At 52.8% G+C, this 19,750-nt stretch overlaps 1 protein-coding gene across 1 annotated transcript in view; it reads left to right on the top strand.

Moving 5' to 3' along the window:
• Positions 1 to 15,695, top strand: part of PKD1L1 (polycystin 1 like 1, transient receptor potential channel interacting) — a 117,073-nt gene extending 101,378 nt beyond the window's left edge. The window contains exon 55 of the mRNA XM_033087971.1: positions 15,622 to 15,695. Within this exon, the coding sequence (XP_032943862.1) occupies positions 15,622 to 15,695 (74 nt within the window). The remainder of the gene's footprint in view (positions 1 to 15,621) is intronic.
• The last annotated feature ends 4,055 nt before the right edge of the window (positions 15,696 to 19,750 follow it).

Genomic DNA, 19,750 nt, shown 5'->3' with positions numbered 1-19,750 from the left:
TCAACATTTCCCTCCCCCCACATTTTATGTTTTTGATGTTGCAATTATTGCAACTATAGTTATTTTTATTACTTTTGCCTTTTAACCTTCATACAAGTTTTACAAGTGATTAATCTCTACCTTTACCATTTACCTTTCCAGTGAGATTTATTCTTTCATATGTTTTCTTGTTTACGATTGATGTTCTTTCTTGTCAGCTTAAAGAAGTCCCTTTAGCATTTCTTGTAAGGGTGCTTTTGTGGTGATTAGCTCCTCTAGCTTTTGCTGGTCTGGGATTCTCATGTGCTCCTTGCACTGAGCGGTGCCGCTGTGAGGACCCGCACCTGCTCAAGCTCCTGAATGCTTAGGCTTTCAGCACATCCATGGCTGGGATGTATTTTCAAGATGAGACAACTTACCCTTAATCTGTGCATGAGGAAACTGAAGTTTCTGAGGGATGGGCTGCGTCCATGCTGAGCAGACTTAGACTTGGAATCAGAGGTCCTGATTAAATACCACTTTGGCCAGGTCTCAGCAAGTTGGGCAAACTTGTACCCGCCCTGAACATCAGGTACTAATATACCATTCATGGGAGTCTGGTGAAATCACTCTCCCAACGAGCAGGTCTTCAGGGTACATGCTCTCTGGTAAGTCCTCGGTGGCTGAGCTCAGGGTCTGATCGTGGACATGACTCCTGCCCTGGTGGGTTCTTGTCAGGGGGGAGGCAATCGGAAAGTAAATTTTTAAATACACCATTAAAATTATGCTGATATTTACAAAACTCCTGGCACATAGTTGATTTTCCACAAATGACTTGACCTCGTTATTGGCTGATGGTTTGAGTACTGAAAAACAAAATCATCAGGAACAAAAGTGTAGGGGAGGCTGATCGATCAAAGGAGATTACAGAGCAATGACAATCAAATGCGATGCGAGATCCTTGACTGCATCTTGGTTTTAAAAATTCTATAAAAGACATTTAATGGACAAAGGAAAACACTTGAATCAATATTAAGTTTCTTAGGCATGATAATGGCTTTGTGACTACATAGGAGAATATCTTTGGTGAGGCATTTACTCGTGGAAGGTTATTATGTCGGCCACTGTTTTAAATGGTTAAAATACATATGAGGGAGAGGAAGAGGAAAGTAGTAAAATATGAGGGTGTGGTGAATGGATGTCATTCTCATGATTTGTCCATAGCTTTAAATGGAAAATTGAGAAATAAACATCAAACCTCCCTGAGGAAAGAAATGAAGCAGAGCCCCCGTGGTTCCAGTCGGTTCCCTCGCTTTGCTTCTCCCATCGTGTGTGGATGGAAAATGGACACTGTGCAGGGAGCGGTGGGCTGCTGACCCAGTGGCTGGCGGACGGCCTCTCCTCCAGGGACAAAGGGGGTGCAGGGCGTCCTTTCCCACCAGTGCCCACAGGTTCTCCCTGCGGTACCTGCCTGCCACGTAGGCTCCGGGGCAGCAAACACCTGCTTTTCATGCTGGTCCTCTGTGTACAGCCCCCAGTCATGCCAGTGGCATCTAAGCAGAAGAGTCCAGGTGTTTAGCCTGGCCCACCAGCCACATGTCCCCTTCCAGCATTCGCTGTCCTGTGCAGGAGAGAGGGGGCTCTCTGTGACCTAGAGAGTGTTGCTCTGCACGGGAGGGTAAGCCTTTTCTCATTGCCAGCTTCCCACGGGTCGTATACGTACCTTCTTCCAGTTGTCGCTCGGTGTCTCTCTGACAGCCTGCTCTTCCCTGGCCCGCTGTGGCTCTTTGGGACGTTACACAGTATGGGAGGCTCAACCCAGGACTCCTACACTTTCTCTGGTTTGTCTTTCAATTTGATACACCTGTGCATCCAAGCGGAGGTCTCCCCCATGAAGTTGGTCGTATGTTTATAAAACCCTAGGGCATTCCAAGAAAGTGACCTTAAAATATTTCATTTTAAAAATGAAATTGAAATTCAGTAGAACACCCGGCTCTGCCTAGGGGCATTCTTTTACAATTATTTTACCTGAAAAGTTTAAAATACTAATCACCTCCTACTTTTGGGAGGTGAACCTCCTTCTCCAACAAACTCGAAAAGGATGTCTGTCCCCCAAGAAAATCTTGGGCAAAATGAAAATGGACATTTCTTTTGACTCAGTAATTATACTATGGAAATAGTCGCAGACTCAGCCTCCTTCTCTGCCGTTGGGTAGAAGCAGGTGGCCTGCGTGAGGGGCAAGCTCGCACCCAAATGGATGTCCCACCCCCCAAGTCGGAATCTCGAACAGAACGAAGGGGCCGAATGACATGTTTCAGTCCAGGAACTTATGCTGTGTTTTGCACCCTGCCCATCCAGCTGGCGTCACAGCCTCCTGCCACGGTTCTTTCTAGAAGCCCATTTCCCTGAAGGTGTCCAGGGTTGGCTATTGTCCACAACCGAAGAAACACAACGGATACAGCAAAGACACCCACGGTTCCCTGTTCTGCGGGAAGACCTGAGTGACGGAACGTCCGGCTGGTGTGGACGCTGAGCTAGGCGAGTCCCCTCCAGACGGTCTCCGGGTCTGTGGTGGGAGCTGCACCCTGCTCTCTGGGACACGGCTTCCCTGTCCACAGAGGGACGCCGCCATTCCTAACTGACAGCAAGGTTGGATGGGAGAGTGTCTTATAAACTGTGGGACCACGCAGAGTGGGGGCCACCAAGCTCCCCACGTCCATACACATCCCGCCCCTTTCCCCCCAGCTCTCGGCAAGACGTGGACAGGCCTTCCCTCCGCGCCTCTCCGGCCTCCTCTCCAGGCTGCCCTGCAGTCACTGTAACTTGATCCGTCGGTAGGAAAAGGCTGGGTCTGGGTGCTGGTGCACTTCCTGTGGGCTTGATTAATGAGGCCGAGGAGGGTCTTCGGGCCCAGCGGCTCTGACACTCGTGTCTCTCTAGCCTGGGGAACACTAATTATCTGCGTTTTCCTTGGGGGAAGACGAGGAAGTGGGCTGTTAGTAACAGCACAGACTGGCTCATTCTAATAAATTGTAGTGAAAAGTAAAATAAACATGACCCCGCTCATCAAGGGGGAATCTGATCCCCGAGAGCCCAGGAAAGAGACGACAGCACAGGACGGATGCATCCCCTTGGTCCGGCCTGGGGCGCAGGCAGGGGTGCGTGACTACGGTAAGCTGAGCGATCACGTCAGCATCCAGGCTAAGAAACTGCCACAGACGCTCGTTTTCTCTGTTACACAAAGAACTCACACAAATTGTGAAAATCAGCTCCCCCAGGCAAGTGACTGATAGGTAATTCACAGCAGAAGAAAGAGAGTTAGGGAACATACACACGGGGAAATGTTCAACCTTACTAGGGAGTAAAGAAATGAAAATTAATGAGATACCTTCACTTACCTATCAACTTAACAAAAACTTTAAAAATAATATAATACCAAATGCTGGTAAATCAAGGAAATTCACTGGATGCTGGTGGACATATACATTGGTACAACCATTTTCAAAAGCAATTGGTGATGTGTATTAAGAACCATAAAAATATCCATAGCTTTTACCCTGATGCTTATGTCACTTAACCAGCAATTCACATCAGTAAATCTGACCCAAAGGAAAGCACTTAATGTATAAGAAATATGGCCAAAAGAAACAAGTCTAAATATACCCCCAAATTCTATGTAAAAAGCTGTTCATCATCGCAGGATATTTGGAAATCGCCTAAATCCGTGAACTGCTCTGTGTGCATTTAAAATAAGGTCGCGGAATCTTCGGTACCTGGTAGAGATAGTGTGACCTGCTGTCGGATGACAGAGCGAGTTGCAGAGTTGTGGACAGAGCACAGCTTCAGTCGTACCAGCAAGACTTTACACAGATGGGGATGGAGAAAACAGACCGACACGGCAACAGCAGTCACGTTTTCATACTTGGACATGTGTAACTTTTCTCCCTTGTTGGCGTTTCTAATTTTCTTAAATGAAGCATATTTTTCGTGGGAAAAGCAAAGCAGGGTTGAGGATGAGCTCAGATCTTCCCAATGACCCGTGGCTCATCCGTCATTCATGACAGTGTCTTAATCTTCTGTTGTCCACCCACATGGCCTCAGGCTCACGAGGTCCGTGGTGTGTCACCACCGACGGAGCTTGGCCCTTCCCACCCAACCGAGCCTGTTTCCTCCGGGTCTGAGGTGCCCCTAGGGCAGTCGGTGCCCGAGTGTTAGTGGACAGACGATGCGGTCTCCACGAGCATAGGTCCCTTGAAACGCCTGCGGCCGCAGTGGGTACAGACGGCGCGTTGAGAGCAGCCCCCGGCCTTTCCTGTCCCACCGCTCTGTTCCCTGTCACACCGCAGATGAGACCTAGAAGTATACTAAATAAATACAAGTAGATAAAAATGGAAACAAGACCCTTCCGGCTGATAGCCCAGGAGCCAGCAGATACCAAGTCGCACATATTCCTGGCATGGTTGTCTTGCTGCTCCAAGGTGCCCGGTCTTTCCTGGCAAAGAAGAAGGTCAGAGGGTCCTCAGATGAAATCAGGAACTGCTTGCCACCAGAGCAGAGTGGCGGCCACAGCCAGCAGGGAGGGGCTGAGGCAGGTTCCTGCTCCTGCAGCACAGAGGAAAACAGAGAGGCCAGAGACGCTGGGGAACCTGCACAGGGTCACACAGCACGAAGGCTCAGGAGCTGGACTCAGGCAGGGAAGTGCAGGCATTCCCACGGAGAAGAAGCCCAGGCCTAGTGGTCGGGAGCCCAGCCCCGGGGACAGAGACCAGTGACTCACGGGGACCACAGAGCACTGCTTGGGTTACAGTTCAAAACAAGCAGTCTCCACGTGGGACCATGGGGCTGGGGAAGCTGGAGAGCCGCCCTCCTGCCAGCCCCAGGCCACCAGGCACAGGAGGGCTTACTTACCTTAAGAAAGGACATCCTGTTTGTCAGAACGCAGCACACAAGGCCACTGGAGGTAAATGACACCACAGCCGAGATCTACTCAGCTTCTTAGGAGCAGAGCTGACGAGTTACATGCAGGCTGTTTTCCCTTCCTCCTGCTTTCAGCCTGGACTCGGGCTTGGAGCTGGCCCTCCAGCAGCCGTCTTGATCCCTGAGGAGCCCTGAGCAGGAGCCGGCCACTGAGGACAGAGGGAGCCCAACCTGAATCCCACAGCTGCTGGATGCCCTGCTCTCAGCCCGGTTTTGTGACACGGAAGGAAACAAGCTCTTGTTTAAATGTTTTCTGGCCTCTATTAGTAGCTGTCGTGTCCTAAGTGGCATAGCACACCCTGGAAATAACTGTGCACAAATGGATCTTAACAGGGAAGACCTCTGGGTGTCCCAAGCGGAGTCTCTGCCGTTCTGTCCTGAGCTTTGGGGCCTGGTCACCCCTCTGGGCCTTGGTTTCCTTGTCTGTAGTTTGGGTTGTTAGTGGGCTTGAGTGGGACGGGGGGGGGCGAAACACTGAGCACTGAAGGTAACCAGCTTCTTCTGTCAAAATGAGATGATTGGTTAACGCTCTGCTTTATTGGGAAAGAGAGAGAGATGCCCCACAGTGAGAGCAACAGAACACAAATGTGGTGGGCGAGAATTTCCGTGGAATCTCACAGGACACAAGTGACGTGGCCGTGGACGGCTGGCCTCGCCCCCACACCTCGCTGCGCGTTCCGACCATGAGTCCCTGCGGGGCTGGCTGGCAGGGTCTCTGGCTGACACCTTCTCTGTGCCCTGCCCACTGGTCAGCCCGTGTCCTGAGCCTGCAGGAGGACATGGCAGGGAGCCAGTCCAGTGGAAAGCACAAAGCTGGATGTTTCTTTAGCCTCTAAATGTGCTGTGTACACAGGCCCCCGTCACCATTCAGATGCCCAGAATCGAGGCAACAGGTGACAAAGCTGTCTCCAGCGGGACATCCCTCCCTCGTCTTTGCCCTCATCACCTCCCAGCAAGTGACCACCATCAGAAAGACACTGACCACATCCAGAGAGTCCCCAGTGACATGCCCACCGTGTGGCCGTGGGCTGTGCAGGAGTGACCCACGCAGGACACTGCCCACCCTCAGCAAGTGCTGGGAGTCATGTGCCGCGGCCGAGACCCGAAGCTCGTTCAGACTAAGGCTTCTTCTTTCCAGCAAGACAAAGTCAGTCTATGGGGGACTAGCCACAGCCACGGGTACTTTCGTGTGACCCGGCAGCACTGTCACATGCAGTTCCACAGAGCAGCGTCCCCACTGAAGGAAACTGTCATAGCGATTGGCTCTTTCTAGGTGCCAGGTACTGTGCTAATTATTTTACACCTCCTTGCTGGTTTAGAACAAAAACTGCAGGTGAGTTCGTCCCACTTTGCAGAGGTATGGTCCCCGCCCCCGGGAAGGGGACCAGGAAGGACCCAGGCAGGCAGCCGCACCGGCAGTGAAGCCACCGACACGACAGCCATGGTGAGTGGACGTGCTGAGCACGGGGTGGTGACTGGAGCTTTTAGGATCTACTGTCAGCAGCTTTGAAATCGGCAGCGCAATGTTGTCAGCGAGTGGCCGTGCTGCCCACCACAGCCCAGGACTCACCCACGCTGTAGCTTGGACTTTGTACCTTTTCATCCTCTTCCCCCATTTCGTCCACACCCACCCTGACCTGTTCTCTGTGTCTACAAGCTCTTTTTGTCCTCTGGGTCCCACATATAAGTGAAATCCTACGTGTTTGTCTGTGTCTGACGTATCTCACTTAACATGATGCCCTCACGGTCCATCCACGTTGTCACAAATGGCAGGATTCCGTTCCTTTTTGTGGCCGAGTAATGGTCCACGTCACATTTGAGTATAGATCACATGTGCGGTGTCCGTGGCCCCGCTGAGCGGTCCTGTCCAGACCTGCAGTGTAGACTAGCAGGTGTCCCCACCTCAGGGCTGGGGAAGCACAAGGCCGTGTGTGCGCTGCGTGTCGTCAGCCACTTTCCTGTCTGACTCAGAGAGGGGTTAGGGACCTGGACAGAGGTGACGGGAGGAGTCAGAAGAGACCTGCCTCCTCTGAGCCACATCGCTCTTCCTTCGCCTGCTTTCCACTGACGTCTGGGAACTAGCACAGCCGGATGCCATGGCCTCTGAGGCCCCTGCCCGGAAGATGCAGCACTGCTTATTCTGGGGAAAAACGAAACAACATCCCAGGTTGCCATCTGAGTTCCTAAACTGAGACGGTGCTATGCCGGTTCTGTCCCGTTCTAACAGGTGCCACCAGCATAGTCACAAGTGGCTGTCCTGTTATCTGAAGTAATGAGGGGCTCACACCTGAAGCAGCTGACATGAGGTGTTTGCAGGCCCCAGAGGGTGGGGCCAGCGAGGCCAGCATGCAGGGAGGAGCCCTCCAGCCTCAGCTCCTTTCCCGGGGCTCCTGCCTCCCCTGGCCTGTGGCTGCCTCCCCTGCGTGTCTGTGTTTCTGTTTCCCTCTCTCCATAAGGACACCAGCCATACGGGATCAGGGCCACCCCAGTGACCTCTTCTGAACTTGATCGCCTGCACAGGCCGACTTGCAGCTGGGTTCCCAGTCGTGGGTACCGGCAGTCAGGACTCCAGGGTATGTTTCCTCCATAATTAAATTGTATTTCACGTTGATAGAAACCATAAAAAAGATTCACATTTCCCCCGGGACAGCACAGCGTCTCAGTGGAAAGGCAGACCTCACGCAGTGGACAAGACCCTGCTGCAACCACAGCTTATGTTTTTCAAGAGAAAGGGAAGGGATTTCATGAACGGCTATATAACAGCTTAAATCCGGACGTCACCTGTGGCTTTGGCGTTAACTTTCTGTGTAGTCCAGGTAATCGGTACACGAGGCGTGTGACATACCGAAGAGTTCACCTGAGCACAAGCGGGCGGACGGGGCGGCTCCGACCGGAAGTGGTCAGCAGCCTGCAGAGACCGAGTGGGTGGGGAAACTGAGCCAGGGGTGCCGCCCGGCTGTAGCTGCAGCCTGGTCGCTGTTGACACTGGTTGTCCTGGGTTTTCATCGTGGGACCTCGAGGCATTTGCTGAGGGCGTCAGAGCCCCCAGTCCAGTGCCTCCTTGTTGAACTAACTTAACAGCCCATTACTAAGTGATTTGCACCACCAACAGCACCCACGTATAAAGATGGACCCCTAACATTGCTGTGGACCCTGGTAACATGGCAAAAAAATTAGAACAGTTCAAAAGTATCAAGCACATGTTTTGCTCCGTATTAAACAGGGGTAACTCTGGCATACGTGTATCGGGTTGGGACTAACATCGTTTCCCATGAATGTATTTAAAATATCACCATGTCTTTTCAGGGGATGTGATTCAACCCACAACAGTGTCCGTCAGGGAGTCATCAGGGGCCGCTGCGGGAGCCTCAGAGGGCATGTGGCCAGGAGGAGAGCTGAGTCCCTAGAGATGCCCAATTCCCATGTGGGGTGCTGTTCCCAGGAGCCAGCGCTACTTGGAGGCCAGCTGCTCCTCGTATGGGGAACGCTTGGCAGGGCCCACCCGGCTTGTGGAAACTTCCGCAGGCCCCTGTGGGTGTGGCTGTTGCCAACAAGACCCAGCTGGACTCCGGTCTTGCTCCAGACGCATCAGACCACTTGACAAAGCCAAGGACCAGCACGTCGCAGAGGCCGTGAAGCACGTGTGAACATGTGGCCGTCCCCCTGGGAGGGACCTGGAAGAAAACGCTGGGAATTGTGAGTAATGGGAGCCTCCAAAACAAGGGAAATGGAATGGGTGCCAAGGCATTACCAGAAAGCCTGAGTCAAAAGTTGGGGAATGTTGGGCTTCATTGCTCCTGAGGAAGCGTGGAGTGGGGCGGGACGAGGGAGAACGTGGGTGGGCGTTTGCTCGCCGGGCTGGGTGTGTGTGGGTGGAGGTGATGACGGCCTGTGTCGCAGTCGGTGAGGCCAACTCATTATAAAACTTTCAGCAAGTGTCTGCCTCCCATTCTGCTTAGAACGTGATTCTTCTCAGAAGTACTAGATGCCTCTTGCTTCGAAGATTTGGGGACTAGCTGTCAGTTTCAGGGCAACAGAGAGCCCTTCTTGTCACTACCATTGTCACACAAATCGGCCTTGAAGCTGGTGTCATTCTGGCAGTCCTGCTAGTGACAAATGGAGACTTTTAATTGACAGTATTTCAGGTTTGAAAACCTCTCTCCCACCAGGAAAAGAAAAGGAAAAAACTGGCTTGACTCTTCAGTTTATGAAACTTTACCAGGAAAAATTAAGTTGTAAATAAGTGTGCACCCACAGGGATGAATGTAATAATTGCAACCACCAGAAACAGCACCAGGTGTTGGCCAGGGTGTGGAGAAGGTACAGCCTTGTGCCTGCTGGGGGCGTGGGGTGCAAAGCGGCACAGCCTGTGGGACAGTCTGGTGCTGCCTCACGAAGGTAAAGCCAGGAAGCCTGCTCCGCGGAGTAGACCAGGAGGGCCCGAAACACACCCATACAAAACTTGTGCACTAATGTTCACAGTGTCCGCAATCGCCCCGAAGCAGGATGAGCCCAGTTGCAGGTTCCCTGATGTGAGAACACAAGCATGCGATCAGGTATGACCAGGAATGAAGCTGTCCACCTGCTGCAACCTGGACGGACCCTGAAACATTACACTGAGTGAACGAAGGCAGATGCAAAAACCCATAGATTGTATGAAAAATCGAGCACAGGCAGCCATGTAGGGACAGAACGTGGCCTAGAGGTTGCCAGGTCTGTGTGTGGTGAGGGGGAATGAAAAGTGGAATCAGTGGGACTGTGCACCAGTTTTCATTTGGGGTGATGAAAGCATTCTGGGGTTAGATGGTGATGATGGTGTCACAACCGGATGAAGACACTGAAAACCACTGAATTGTACACATTAAAATGGCCATGTAATGCTGATGTTTAAGCACATGAATTGTATCTTAATACAATAATTAAACACATAAAGGTCCAGGAGAAATGAGTGTACAGAGGTCCTACCCTTGACTGACGTGGGAAAATCCTATTCTAATCTGTACAAAGATATGCACCCTCCTCCTGGATTTTCTCTTGGAAACGCGTTAGCTGGGGCTCTGTGGGGCACGTCGGCCTCCCGGTGTGAGCAGGCAGCTCGCAGACAGGACCTGCACGACCACTTTGGAAAACTTGTGTAGTATCTACAAAATCCAAGCATTACACACCTGATAACCCAGAGGTTTTGCTCCAGGTAAAAGCGCAACAGAAATGCAAACACACGGACATCGTACGTTTGAATGCTTGCAGTGGTCTCATCTGTCATACTCAAAAATGAACACAGAAAGCCAGTGTTGTCCACAGCAGAGTGGTGTGTGTGGTTCACTCATACAGTGGACCTCATGGATTAATGCTACATGCACAGATGGGTCTATACAACAGCACAGATGAGTCTACACAACAGCACAGATGAGTCTACACAACAGCTCAGATGGGTCTACACAACAGCACAGATGGGTCTACACAACAGCTCAGATGGGTCTACACAACAGCACAGATGGGTCTACACAACAGCACAGATGGGTCTACACAACAGCTCAGATGGGTCTACACAACAGCACAGATGGGTCTATACAACAGCTCAGATGGGTCTACACAACAGCACAGATGGGTCTACACAACAGCACAGATGGGTCTACACAACAGCTCAGATGGGTCTACACAACAGCACAGATGGGTCTACACAACAGCACAGATGGGTCTACACAGCAGCACAGATGGGTCTACACAACAGCTCAGATGGGTCTACACAGCAGCACAGATGGGTCTACACAGCAGCACAGATGGGTCTACACAGCAGCACAGATGGGTCTACACAGCAGCACAGATGGGTCTACACAGCAGCTCAGATGGGTCTACACAGCAGCACAGATGGTTCTACACAGCAGCTCAGATGGGTCTACACAGCAGCACAGATGGGTCTACACAACAGCACAGATGGGTCTACACAGCAGCACAGATGGGTCTACACAGCAGCACAGATGGGTCTCACAGAAGTGAGGATAGCCCAGAAGAGCCCAGCCGAAGGCACACATCATGCACGCATCCCATTTCAGGCGTCCCGCCTTGTCCGCAGAGGACGTGTTACAAGACCCCCAGTGGATGCTGAAACCACAGATAGCACCATCCCTATAGACTGTGTTTTTTCCCATACATACATACCTGTGATAATAAATTAGGCATGGTAGGAGGTTAACAACAATAACTGATAATAAAATAGAACACTTGTAACGATATGCTGTAACAGAAGTTCTGAGAACATGGTCTGTCTCAGAATACCTAAGCGTGCTGTGCGTACAGCGTGATACTCTGGACAAGGGGATGACTCGCGTACTGGGAGGGAACGAGACTTCATCATGCTCTTCAGGATGGCGTGCAATTTATAACTGATGAGCAGTTTATTTCCAGAATTTTCTATTTAATGTTTTCAGACCATGGTTGACCATGGGTAATTGAAACCATGGAAAGCAAAGCCACGGATAAGGAGGGTAACTGTCTAACAAGTACAAAGACAAGCAAACTCGTTGGTGTCATTAGAAGTGGGATGGCAGTTACCTTTGGGAAGGAGGAGTCGGGCAGTCAGTGGGACAAGCCACGGGGGTTCTGGACGCTGAGGGATGGTGGCGTACAGGTGTATCAGGGACGGTCTGTAATCACGCTTCAATCAGTGTAGTCACGACAGGTGTGCTTTCCTATATGCGTATTACAATTCAGTTCTTAAACAAGTCTGCACTCCAAAGCAAGGACCTTGATAACACGATGCTTGGAACTATAGTGAAAATTTCGCCAATCTGGAGTTATAATTTGAAAACAGCATTACGTCGTATGCTGCCCAGTCTCCCCAAATTCAAACATTCCATCTATAAAACTTTATGTCTGCCCCAACTTGGAGAACTAAAATATCTCTGATATTGTAAACAGTCTGATTTTCATCTAAGCGACAACCACATTAAATATGAAATTATGGGTCCATTTGGGCCGTCCTTTTTAGTCATAACATTTCTTAAAACCAAGAGCACATCTGGATGTCCTAATTGTAAACAGTCCCTTTGTAAAACATCTTGTAAAGGCTTTTCTTCCTCATGAAAGGAGTTGCATCGCTTTGTGGACTTAAACATTTGGAGAGAAGATGTGGAACTAAAAATTCCTCTTGTATCTCTATATTTGACTTTGTTTTACAGTCTTGTAATTCTCTTTGCTGATTCTTGAATCGTCTTAGTGTTAAAAAAAAAAAGGTACATGTGTGGCCCATGGTATACTTCTCTTGAACAGCGGTGGTCTACGTAACATGTGTGAAAAAGAAATTGTGAAAACAACAGCGGTCACAAAGTGATGGGACAAAAGAGGGTGTCCCAAGACCAAAGCTCGTGTTCCCAGCCGTCTCGGGCCATCTGTCATCAGAGACTGGCAGACACCGAGCGGAGGGACGGCGCACTCACCCCCCGCCTGCATTTCTCCATCTTCTCCAGGAAGACGGCACAGAAGAGGCTGCAGTCACACTGCACACAACACGTCTGGTTTCAGCTGCTCGCTCAGAAAGGGAAACGGGACTTTCCAGATTCGGGTAGACTCCCGACAGCAGCACCTAAGCCTCCTTTCCCTTGGTTATTCCCATCAGAAGTACTCCTGAAAAGCACTGATAGCTCAGGAAACGGAAATTTGCAACCAGCCATCAGAATAAAAGGGAATTCGCCTAACCTATGAGTGGCTAGAGTCTTCATAGAAGGGGGTGTCTCCGTCACTGCACCCCCTGCCCAGGAGGCCTGGCTGCGTCCGAGCACTGTGCTCACCGTGTGCCTGGCACCTGCTGCAGGTTCAGACCCAGCCGCCGTCGGACTTCTTCCCCGGCCTCTGCTCTGAGCTCTCTTCCTCCCCCACCACCTCCAAGAGTGCACCTCGTGGGGATTGTGGCCCAAGGAATGAGCCACAGCCTTCAAATCATTCCTCAGCTAAAATAGCTTCTAAAAAAAGAAGCATTTTCCACAATCAACTTTATAATTAATGACGTGTTTAGAAGGAAAATAAGCAGGCGTGAAGAGACATAGAGGGAAAGAGATCAAGGATCGTCACAGCAGACAGGCGTTATACGACTCGTCTTCACCCCTGAGTGTTTGGCCCGTTGGAAGACCGTGCGGCAACTGTAGCCAGAAGTGAGTGCCACTCATCGCAGAAAGAAGAGAAAAACATGTTGATCACAAAGGTGGTCACAGCCGTTTCTGTGCTTAACGTCAGGCTGCAGGCTGCTGTGGCATGTTCTGTGTGCCGAGGAAATGCGAAATCTCCTTACTCTTTTATAATAAGATTTCCTATCGCTGATCTACAGCTAGTCCAGCAGAGCTTGAATTTCCTCCTAATAGGACATTTAAGAATGTAGCAGGTTACGGAGAGTTCAAGACTGGCCAGGCTCTCCGTCAAGAATTCCTGAGTCCAATCCTGCTCTCTGTTGACGGACACACACTAATGGGGACATTACATCTCTGCAAACCAGGACAGCGCTGCTGTGCGTGGTAATCAGTTTAGCCCCCGCCATCCAGCCGAGCTGCCTTCAGTGGCCCAGGGCGGCACACGCCTGGCTGCACGTTAAATTGTGCACGGAGGAGTCAACCCTGGGCGGGAGCTCTGCACGGGCTTTGTGGGAAAGCAGTGGGGTGTTCTGGCAAAAAACAACAACAACAACAACAACAACAACCGGAAGCGCTCTGGTGCCAGCCAGTCTGGTTGGAAAGTACCAGCCTCCTGGTAATCAGCCCTCCTGCCACCCACCTCTTCAGGTCCCCAGCTGCTCTCTGACGTCCCTACTCATATGCACGGAGGGCTGTCATCTGTCGGTCACTGGCTCTTGGGGACGTGGTGCTTCACCTTCTTCTCATTGGGCATGCTAAGCAGTCTATGAGGTGGGTAGGACTGCCTGGTCACAGGTGAGGAAACTGAGGCAGAGACACGGAAGAAACGTACCAGAGGACACCAGGTTGTCTGGCACTTCTTGACCAATGGGTGACATTGTCTGTGCTTGACTCTTTCTTTTTACTCGATTCCCTCAAAGCCAACCGTTGGCGTGTTACCCACGTGTACTTCAGCAACAGTAAATGTCCTTCTACGAGGTGCCAAGTCAAGGCATTCCACACACAGGCTTCCTCCGTCTATCTTAGTCCACGTCTGAAGTGGAGACCGGGGGAAGAAGCAGACTTTCCTGCAGCCCTGCCTGAAGGCAGCACATGCCCCAGTGTGCACAGCAGAACCCTGCCGAGAACTGGTCACAGGCCCCTGGCCCTTTCCTGGGTGCAGGTTCATGAGCAGAACTGTTATCCAGGGGGGCCAAGTCCACACCCCGACAGAAACAGGCACATTGCAGAATGGAGGGCCTTCTCTCTGCTCAGCAGGTCAAAGGGAGAACCTGTGACAACTAAGGACGCCTCATGATGATTTTCTGAACAAACAAGTGTCTTTCTCTTAAGCCTTCAACTGATTGGACGAGGCCCACCACATTAGGGAGAGCAATCTGCTTTACTCAGATGTCATGATCATCTGAACAATCCCTTCATGGTAACGTCTAGACTCATCTTTGACCAAATGTCTGGTACCATGGCCCATAAAATTAACCATCACACTCTTTAATCACATACAAACGTATCCCCACAGTGACATCGAGGTGTCAGGCCCCAAGAGAGTCAGGGCTTTGGGCTCCTTCAAGGGCGGCCTATTCTTGAACTTCCTCTTTTGGGTCCCTTCTCTCAAGTAGTTTGTGGCCATCCCCGAGTGGTGGGCCGGAGGATGTGCCGGCCGCGCTGGACCTCTCAGGGCTTGTCCGTCCTGAGGGAGGGCAACCTGGCACCACGAGCATTGCTGGGCTGGCATCCCCCTGCTGGCCTACGGGATGGTCCCACAGACTCACTTATGCCCCGTGTGAATCTCAGAGCCACGGGTCTGGACCATGTCAGACTCCAGGGTTGCGTGCACGGGTTCCCACAGCGTGTGAGAGGGCCAGGACCCCTCACTTGTCCTGCCCACCTGAGCCGGCACGCAGACTGTCCTTTGGACACTTACTCTCGCCGTCCCTCTGCTTCCCCACTGCACAGCCGGGAGCCACCGTGGAACCTGCTTCTGCGAACTCCGAAGTCAGTGCTGGGCACCTGGGACCTAAACCCTGTGCGTCCCCAGGCTCACGTGTCCCTTGTCTGTCACTAGATCAAAGGAAGGGTGTGCGTTTTTTTATCCATAGGCAGAAACTTGCTTGTGTCAGCGTTTCAGGTTACATGAAATCCAAGCTGGACTGAAAGAATCCTGATGACTTCACCTCCAAATGCTTCGGACAGCATTCTTTCATGGGCCCTCATGGGGCCACCCTGGGTTGGGGACTTGCAGGCCTTTTCAGCAGATGGCCTTTGCTGGGTGTCCACATGGACCTCCCAGCTGTCCTGGGGTCTGAGACTCTGTGTGTAGTGGCGACACGGAGGAAGGCCAAGTCACTTGCCCATAGACACACAGTGGGTGCACCAGGGGGTCCCAGCGCTGGCGCTTTTGCCCCTAGGGGTCTGGAGCCATTCTGGGTTGTCGTGACTGGGCATTGCTACTGGCACCTCATGGATAGAGGCCAGAGATGGTGCTAAACATTTCACAGTGGACAGGACAGTCAGCAAGGGCCAGGTGGAGCCTTCACTAACGCTCCCCACACCCCACTCTCTTCTCCAGGGTTCAGGAAACCTGCACCCCCAGGCCCCTCGCAATGCAATGGGACACACGACTACTGGGGTCCTGAGCTGTAAGCGGAAGAGCAGTGTCACTTCTGGGCAGGCGCATGGCTGTGTAGGATCTCCAGGGGCTCATCCGCCCTGCGGTGCAAGCACAGGTGACCTCCCGCGGAGACGACAGAGCCAGAACACAGCAGCAGCCAGGGAGACTGCTGGGGACAGCTGCCTGCCGTCACGGGCCACACAAGTCCTGCATGCACGAAGACCAGCGTCTGCAGGTAAACCACTGCAGTCTCGGGGATGTGTGTCACCTCAGCTGCGGGGGGCTCAGCATGGCGCCTGACCCAGGTGGGACACACACGTTAGCCGCTATTTCCAGCCCCAGCACTGGGAGCTGCTATCAGGCGGCCCCTAGCTGGCCCACAGGCCACCGTTACCATCCTGAGCAGAGAGGAAAGACGGAGAGAGCTCACAGTGCAGAAGGGGCCCGGAGTGGGGCAGCCGGGAGGAGGCAGAGAGCCAAGCCCTGCGCCCGCCCTGCCAGCCCCGAGCACTCCGTAGTAAGGGGGCTCGGCCATCGTCCCCATCTTCCCACAAACGCTGTGTGCAATGGAAGACAAGGATTTCAAATAACTTGGGCCAGTATTTAATTATCATGATTTATGAACACAAAGTACATAGAGCCATCCCCCGGACGTGACAGCCCTCATTCCCCAGAGTCCTAGGGTCTGGTCGGCCTCCTGCCACAGCCGGATGATCCTTTTTACCATCATCATCCTGAGTATTTACAATTCCCGGCCACGGGGGAGCAGGGCCAGCGCTGTGAAGTTCACAGCAAGTTCAAGGGCTAGCCAGGAGGCCGTGTGGGCAGCAGTGAAAGACAGGGAATGGCCTGGTGTTTGGGAAAGTGGACCCTGGTGACCTGAGGGGTTAACATGAAGTCAGGGCCTGAGGAGGGGTCTCCTCACAGAAAGGTGGGCTGATACAAACTCCCCACCCCCTCCACGCCCCTCCTCCTTCCATCCCTTTCCTCCCTGCCCTCCCCTTCCTCTCCCTTTTCTTTCCCTCCCCTCCCCTCCGCTCCTTCAGGACTGGTGCAGATCCAGATGGAGAGCAACTGTGTTTCCTCGAAAATAAGACCTAACTGGGAAATAAGCCCCAGCATGATTTTTCAGGATGACATGCCCTGAGCATAAGCCCTAATGTGTCTTTTGGAGCAAAACTTAATATAAGACCTGGTCCTATTTTCGGGGAAACACAGTAGGTATCGGCCGGAGCCCCTGGCTATAAGTGCTTTTCTTCTACACAAGCTCTGCCTCCTGGTCCCTGAGGTGGCACCCAGAGATGTGTCCTTCTACAGAGGTGGCAGTGCTGTGCATTTATCGCTTTGGCACCAGAGGTGTCAGGCCCCAGGTTGTCACAAACTGGCAGAGAAGAAGCAGGGGGGGCCTGAGCAGTGTGGTGTGGTGTGGGGGCTGATTGGAATGGCAGTGACCACCAAGTGGAATATCTGACCCAATACTTCCGGAAATGTCTACCGACATGGAACCTGTCCCATGCAGCCCCTTCCTGGAGGGAAGGGCCACCCCTGCTGCTTGGGCCAACTCGCTGTCCCCGACCTCTGGCTACTGTGTCAGTCACCATGAGCCTGCTTGGGGTGGGGCTTGTACGGTGGCGGTCCAGTGAAAGCGAAGGGCCTCACTTTAGCCAAAGGCCTGGGCTTGCCCTGGTGATGTCGGATGTCGGTTTGCATGGTGGTGAAGAAAGGACTCTGAGAGAGAAACCCAAGCATCCGCCATCAGAGGCCGTAGGCAGCTCCCCCAGGTTGGTCCTCGAGTTGGTAGAACAGTCGTGTTCGAGCCCCCGGTGGAGAGCGCCCCAAAGGCTGGGGAAGGTTTGGGGTTCCTGCTGTTCTGTGAGGATCATGTAACACCCCACCACGTGTGAGCACCACCAGTTTTCGGGACAGTCTGCAGTGCCGTGGCATTGCCCACTTTATGGCCACGAGAACTGCAGTCAGAAAACCTTATGGGGTAGCATGGAGCCGCCTGTGCCACCGGGCCCGCATTTCCTCCCCTTCTGCTCTTGGTGTAGCTACCTCTGGTTTTGGCAGAACTGTTGTGTTTGTTCAGCGTTTCAGCTCCTTAGCCCTCCCTTTATGTGCCTGAGAGAAGAAAGTTTAAGCTTTGCAGCCAAACCACCGTGGCTGGGCAGTGGAGCCAAGGCGTGGTTTTCCCTACACCAGGCGGGAAGTCTGCGCCGAGTGTGCCCTCTCCGCTGTCCTCTGCCCGCGGTGCCTCCTGGGGAGCTGGGCTGCTTGTGAAGGATTTCTTTAGGGGAATACCAGCTCTCTGTAGCTGAGGGGTTTCGGGCTGCTTCGGGCTCCTGGGTTCTGAGTAGGTGAAGTCCGTGTCCCGCAGAGAGAATCGGGCAGCACTATGGATGCACCAACGAGAATCCCCCCCATTAGGGCCAAGCTGTTCCATTTAATAGGAAGACGTTCGATTGTCCGAAACTCCATGTGAAGTGTAATTATTCACCTTTTATGTTGATATAAATCCTCAGGAAACAGGCATACCTCAACGTTCCTCCTAGTTCGTTTTTACTTGTCTGTCAAATGAATGAGCACCTGCAAAGGACCATCCCCAAATGAAGTCCCACAGTGACTCAGAGTTAGTGTTTAGCTGTCCGACACAGCTCACTGTTTCTGGAAACAAAGGAAATCAAGGGCATTGGACCGAGGGAGCTGCTCAGGAAATTTGGGCGCCCAGGTTCACTCAGCCTGGCCCGCCCCAGAGCGAGCAGGGATCGCGGGCACCTCCAGTGGTGCCCCCTCCCGCCCCCGCCAGACAGCACTTTGGACTCTGTCTTAGCCTCACGTGGGCCAGACACTGGGCTGCGTGGAAGCTCCGTGGTTCATCTCGTTCAGAGTCAAAGTCTTCTGTAAATCCTATTCCCATCCATGGAGCAGGTGGCAGTCAGTCCGTCAGAGCAGGAAGCAGGGTGTTTTCTCAGTAGTGCCCTTTAAACAAGACCGCTAACTCACCACCTGGTCCAAGCAGCCCCGAGAGCAAAACACATGCTCCTTCCTGGTCTGGTCTCCTCTCAGGGCGTCCTCTCTGCTCCAGGTCTGAGTCTGGCTGAGAAGGTGGGCGGGGTCCACGTATCCCATCCGTAGCCACTGCTGTGGACTGAAGCGCGTCCCTGACGTTCACACGTCGAAGCCGGAACCCTCAGTGTGCTCAGAGAGGGGCCTGTGGGGAGGTGATGAAGGTTGAATGAGGTCTAGCCCAGGCTGACTGGTGTCCGTATAAGAAGAGGAGATGAGGACACAGACACGCTCAAAGGGAGAAGATGCCGTCTGCAGCGCCAGGAGAGGCCTCGGGAGGGACCAGCCTGCCCGCACCTGGAGCTCACACGTCCAGCCTCCACGATGTGAGAGAGTGAATGGCCACGGTGTAAGCTGCCCTCCTTACGGCCAGCAGACTGTGACACCGAGCTGCCCCTCTTCCTCCACCATTTCTCACTCTTGCAGCTGGTTTCTCCAGGGAGACAGGAAGGAGGAGAAAACGAAGGTTGAAAGGTCTTGCTTATGTGACACGGCTGAAACCCATGCCCCTTGGCTGTGGCAGATGGCCACATGTCATCCCTCTCTCAGGAGACGCGTTTGTGGATTCGTCAGAGCAGCCATTTCCTGAGAGGGGACAGCATCCCCTCACCCTGAATTGTGTCCCCAACGTTGGCTCAGCCTCCCGTCTTCAGACCCTGTGTCTGTGGGGTGACCGCGATCCTCTGGGCAGTGTCAGTCAGGATGGGCCGGTTGCTGCAGTAACAAAACCAGGGTCTTGCTCCCTGACCCTTGGGGGTTGGCAGGGGGCTCTCTTGTGCGTCATCCACACGCCGGGCCCCAGGCTAAAAGGGAAGCCACCAAGGGTCATCCACAGTCATCATAGCAGAAAGAAAGAGGCAAATCACCCATCGGCTCTGAACACTTTCACCTGGAACTGGAAAGGGCCAAAGCAGGTCACGTGGCCACATCCAACCCCAGGAGGCCTGGGGGCAGTGCAGCCTCCCCTGTGCCCAAAAGAAGGGAAGCGGTGAGCGCCAGACCCCTGTCAGGGTGGTCAAGC

Source organism: Rhinolophus ferrumequinum, chromosome 20 (genome assembly GCF_004115265.2).
Source record: "Rhinolophus ferrumequinum isolate MPI-CBG mRhiFer1 chromosome 20, mRhiFer1_v1.p, whole genome shotgun sequence".
NCBI classification, from domain to species: domain Eukaryota; kingdom Metazoa; phylum Chordata; class Mammalia; order Chiroptera; family Rhinolophidae; genus Rhinolophus; species Rhinolophus ferrumequinum.
The sequence above is the reverse complement of the archived record's forward strand: the minus strand, read 5'-3'. Positions and strand labels throughout refer to the sequence as shown.